At 18.0% G+C, this 6,000-nt stretch overlaps 1 protein-coding gene across 1 annotated transcript; it reads right to left on the bottom strand.

Annotated features, from left to right (window-relative positions):
- Window positions 1-487: 487 nt before the first annotated feature.
- PGAL8A_00272800 (fam-f protein) lies at window positions 488-2,336 on the bottom strand (the record flags this gene model as incomplete). The annotated part of the gene is made up of 3 exons (XM_028671712.1): window positions 488-2,087; window positions 2,166-2,224; window positions 2,295-2,336. 3 exons carry the CDS (start codon window positions 2,334-2,336, stop codon window positions 488-490), a joined length of 1,701 nt encoding a protein of 566 aa, XP_028528337.1.
- Between the last annotated feature and the right edge of the window lie 3,664 nt (window positions 2,337-6,000).

Genomic DNA, 6,000 nt, shown 5'->3' with positions numbered 1-6,000 from the left:
GGAAGATTGACAAAAAGATGTAAATTCGATCACTCAAAGTAGTTTTTATGAAAGACATATGTATATTATATTTTAAATATTTGTAATGGATTGTTTAAGCTTTAACAGAGTACATAATATTATTATTAAACCATATGAACATTATAAAACTTTAACTTATTAAGAATAATAAACTATTTATTTATGGCAGAATTTATTAAAGAATTTGATGTTTAAGGTAAATTAAATTGTTAACTTTATGTTACATATCGTAATTATGTAAAAATCAATAACTGTTATATGTAATTTTACAAAAATAAAGTTAGTGCATATTACTTGCGCAACCTTTGTTAACTTAATAGTTTTATGTACTATAAAAGTATTTAAAAATTCAATTAACAAATTAACTTCTAATAAAAAGATAAAAATATATATAAATTTTTAAAATAATCACAAAATTAAATTTTCTTTTACTTTCAAAAAATAACTTTTTTTTTTACTATAATTTTTAAGAAAACATAGCGTTATTTTCATATTTGATGTAACTATCATTAAATCTCACAATATCATGAAGAAGATATAAAATTGAATTTTTTCTTAACAGTTTTCCGTTTCCATAAGTAAAATAATGTTCTTTCAATTCAATCAATTCTTTATTTATTAAGTGTATTAAGTAAATAAAGGCTTTAAACTTCTTTACATTTTCAGAGTAAATATCTAATGATAATAAATGTTCATTGATGTGTGCGAGATTATTCATAAAAGTATTTCTTTTACAAATTTCAGTAAATTTTAATAATAAATTAGAGGATTTATTTTTTGGAATAAAAAAAACGTTATCATGGGGTTTTTCAAAGAGATATATAAATTTCCCAATACCTGACCTTCTATCTTGCGATTCATTTTTAAGTGATTTTATAAAATCCGAATATTCATCTATCTGTTTCTTACAAAATAATGAGTATACAATAACATTAAATACTTCCACAATTTCTTTTTTATCAATTGATCCATAAAGCTTCTGTACTAATGACCTAATACCTAAACTATTTACATCAAAACCAAAAATAGCTTGAATATATTCTTTAAATTTATTTAAGGATTTTTTTATGTAATCTCTCTCTTGTAAAAATAATTCATATATATTATTTAAAATTTTATCATTAAATATTTCATCTCCATGATTTTCTTTAATTTCTTCTAATGTAAACTTATTACTAGAATAATCTATTTCAAGAATGTATGCAATAAAGGCTATTAAAATTTTTATATCATTATTTAATATTTTATTTAGTTTTACGAATAAGGCATGAGTTTTTAAATTTATAGTAGCATCTAACATTCTATACGTACTATCAATTAGATTATTAATATGATGAACATCTATCTTAAGAGGAGAGTTCATGTCATCTGTTTTTTCTTCATTATGACTTAATATGGATTTAGTAAATTCCTTTAAAAGGGTACCCATTACATTACTGTGAGAATTAACGGGAACTTCATCTTCTGTATAATTATATTTCAAAGGAAACCTATTTACACGTTTGTTTAAATACCTAATAATATATATATGATAATTTGAAATATTTTTACTAAAGTTAGAAAAAAATTCACTATTCTTTTTATCTAAATTATCAAAAAATACAAAAGAATCATCTAATCTTAATGGAAAACCTAAAAGAAAGGAAATATCTATGCCATTAAACATACTTAATTCATATTCACAAGAAACATTATTCTCCTGAAATATTGAATTTACATGATTTTTTACATTATCGAGTGAACTATGGAGAAGACTTAACAAGTCACGGCTGATACCCTCCAACGTGTTACGTAGAGAATTATGATGTTTTTTTTCGCTCTCTAAGCATTCTTTATAATTTGTTAAAAACAATTTATCAACTAATTTTACAAATAAAGTCCTTAAATCTTCAAAATCGACTTCATTCGATGTATTTTCACTCTTACTTAAATTGCTGTTATACAATAATTGTAGATCCTTTATTGAGATACCTTGATCATTTAAGATATCCTCATCTTTAACATCAAAAAAATCCGCTAAATTTCTTATTAATTGTATTTTCGTGTGCATAAATTTAAGTTCAAACCTTATAAATATAAAAAAAATATATTTTCAAATATATTACAAACATGTAGTTTTTTTTCATATAAATTAAATTAAATACTTCTTTATGTTGTGGTATGGATTAATGGAATAAAAGAAAACATTTTTCAATATTACAATCTATAAAGAATTAAAAAGAAAAAAAATATATGAAAACTCTTTCCTTTTATATAATTTAAATGTTTATTACTAAGAAATTAAAATAAAAGACTAAAATTAAATGACTTTCCATTAGGAATAGGAATAATTATTTCTATTTTTATAAGACATTTAATCTTAAAAACTTATCCATGATAAAACTCGATTCTATATACCTCCTATATGTATAATAAAAAAAATTCTTTTAATTTTTCTTTTAAAAATTTTAATGAACTTTCTTATTATGGAAAGTACAATATGTTTTTTAATAGAAATCAAAATGAAAATGCATTCAAAATTTTTTTAAATAATTTTTAATTTCTACTTTACATAAATATTTTATATCTTAAAAACACAATATCTTTTTAAATTTAATTTATTACAATAATATAAAAATCAGCAAAAAAAAATTTGTATGGAGATAAAATATATATATATATATATATATTTAGTCTTAGTTTATTATACTTAATAACTTATTTTAAAATATTCAAATTTATTACTTTAGTTTTATATTTTTCTCGTAAGTAATTATTAAGTAAATTTCATAAATAAAAATGGTTTAATAAATTTTGATTATTTAAAAATTTTTTATAATGAATTGCAAATAAAATAAAATTTTAGGATTTATTTAATATAAAATAACGTTTTTTAGTTTAAAGCCTAAATCTAAATATAGTTAAAACTTTAATTTATTTTTATTTATCTTCTTGTTATATCATCTTTTTTTTTTTTTGAATAGAATGGATTTATATACATAAAAAATAATTATTTTAATTATATAAAAAGGAACGATAAAAATATGAATAAATTTTTTTTTCTATTTTAATGAGTTTTCTTGAGGAAACTGTCAACTGTGCCTATAATTAAATTTAATTAATATTTTGGTAAAAAAAATAAATCAAAACCTATATGTTCATTTAGAAAAGAATATATTTAAATAAATATTTGAAAGCAAGAATTAAATCTTCAGTGAAAGCATCATGCAATAAAAATTTTTTTTCAAAACATTTTCAAAAAAAAAATTTTTAAAAAATATTGTATATTATTATAGTTTAAATAAAATGTATTACGAAAATTAAAATAAATATAAAATTTATTTCTTTTTAATTGGATTTAATTAAATTTAACGCTTTTTCATTTAAAGTAATAATTTAATTTTATTAAGAAAAAATGTGATGCACTATGTTTAAATTAATTTTATAATTGATATCTCAGTACCATTTATTTTAGTTTTAACATGTTCACGATATTTTATTTTAATTTAAAGTATATTTTGCTGTATTATTATTTATTTTGATATCCATATTTTGTTAATATTTTTTACAATTATATTTAACGCAATTTATTATCTCTTAATTTTGTGTAAAATTCATTTAATAAAAAAAAATTCTTTTTTTATGCCTTTAATTTTAATACTTGAATGATCTAATAAATAAGAATCAACTGACTTTTATTCCGTTTATCATTTAATGTCTTAAAAAAATAAAATTTTAGATATTAAATTATTTTACTTCTTATAGATATTAAAATTTTTCACTTTATATAAAACTAAAGATCTTTATTTTATTACCATAATAATTATTATTTAAATATCGTGATTTTAGCAAATAATATTAAATTTTATATCTATTATTGGCCTATTAATTTTTGTGTTTTACATATTTTATAATTTCAGAAATTAAATTTAATTGTTTTCTTACATATTATAATTATGCATGAATTAGGAAGCATCATTAATATAATTAAAGTAAATATTAACAATAATAAAACTTAATACTTTGTAAAAAAAAATGTTAAGCTTCAATATTTTTATTGTTTATAATATATTAGCTAACATTGACATGATTTGATATTATATTTAAGGATGTAAGTATCACCATTTAATTTATTAATTGCTTGTTCAATGATTTTGCTAGTATCAAACAAATAAATTAATAAAAAACATGTAAAATATATCTACTTAATTTATTTTTTATTTAATTAAAATTTTAATTTAAAATTTTTATATTTATTAATCAACATCAAATACTACTTAGTAGTTATTTATATTCTTAAGTTAATTTACAAAATAATCCAATATGTAACCTCTTTTTAATATTACATTTTAACATAAAATATACAACCCACAATAATCTATATACCATAAAGAAAAAAATATATTTATATGATATTTTTTTTTTTTTAGTGTACATACTTTTTGAATAACTATTTTAGTGTATGTATTTATGATTGAAAAATTTTCCAGCGATTCAGCACATACAAAATTAAATATTTCTTTTTTTTAATCTAAATTATACACAAAAGAGGTCCGTAATATTATTTATATACCACCATTATAAAATTTTTTCTTAAAAAAATTCAAAAAAAAAAAAATAATTTCATGGAAAATAATAAATATGATCATCAGTTTTAAAGATTTAACGGAATAAAATAAAATAAATCTAAAAGTTTTGTTGTATATACAAACTATTTTGGATAATTTGTACATTAAAAAAAAAAAAGTATAATAAAAAAGGTGAATATTAAACATAAAGATTTCAATTAATTTTTTTTTTTGGAAAATGATTTTATTATTATTGTATATAAATAAATAGGATTATACATTTTCATAATATAAAGGATTGAAAAATAATTGATAAAGTAGATAAAATTTTATAATTTATGAGAATCTTTTTTTTTTAAAGAAAGATAATATATTCGTTATACATTAAATGTTTATAAATATTGTTAATATTTTAGTAAAAATAAGTAAAATAATTTAACGATATGAACGTTATATATATTAAATATTATATTAAAAATAATAAAATGTAGATATTAATTTTACCTAAAGAATTATAAATTTCATATATATTGATTATCTCGTATTAGATATTATAATAATATATGGATTATATATTATTTATAATATTTTATTTTGTAATAAATGAAATAGTAAAAACTGCTTTACATGCTATTTGTTAATTTTATTATTAAATATAATATAATAATACTTTAGTAATAATCTGATGAACCAAATAGTGATAACTTTAGAATTTACTGAAATAAAAGCAAGAAAAACAATATCAGATTATCATTAGATCATAATAAATGTAAATGTGAGAAAACTTAATTATTTTTACAAATATAGTTTATTTGTATCAGTACCATGAATTTTGAATCAAAAATAATAGATTTATTATCAAGAAAGAATATATGAGTTTCCTAAACCAATGAAATGTCTTTAGAAGATTATTTTAATTGCTTTATAAATTTTGATAATAAAAATAAAGCTATTAAAATTACTGGGAAAAATGGCATATACTTGAGCTATATTATATTTTCTAATATAATGAATTAAGTAAAATTTTTAATTATTGATAAAATAACCAATATGTTACAATTACACGTAATATCATAAAATTTTCTATTTAGGAATGGATAGGAAATATTTAATTAAATAGAAAACTTGTTAAAAAATAGTAAAATATATTGTTAAGGAAGCTATTAATTCTCCTATCGTAAAACATACAACATATTCAAAAAGTTACATATGAATCAATAAATTCAATTGTTTAATGATTATTGATCCATGAAAAATACTTAGAAAATGTATATCTATTTGTATATAAATTAAAAAACTTCAAATATACCAATGAATGAAACTTTCTTGAATACTATAAAATCTTGAAAGTAGTGGAACTGTTAATTCTAAGAATGAATAGAAAGAGATGGAAATATATAATATGAATAAGAAAAACGATCAAAAAATAAAA

Source organism: Plasmodium gallinaceum, assembly GCF_900005855.1.
Source record: "Plasmodium gallinaceum strain 8A genome assembly, contig: PGAL8A_v1_86, whole genome shotgun sequence".
In the NCBI taxonomy this organism is placed as follows: Eukaryota; Apicomplexa; class Aconoidasida; order Haemosporida; family Plasmodiidae; genus Plasmodium; species Plasmodium gallinaceum.
The sequence above is the reverse complement of the archived record's forward strand: the minus strand, read 5'-3'. Positions and strand labels throughout refer to the sequence as shown.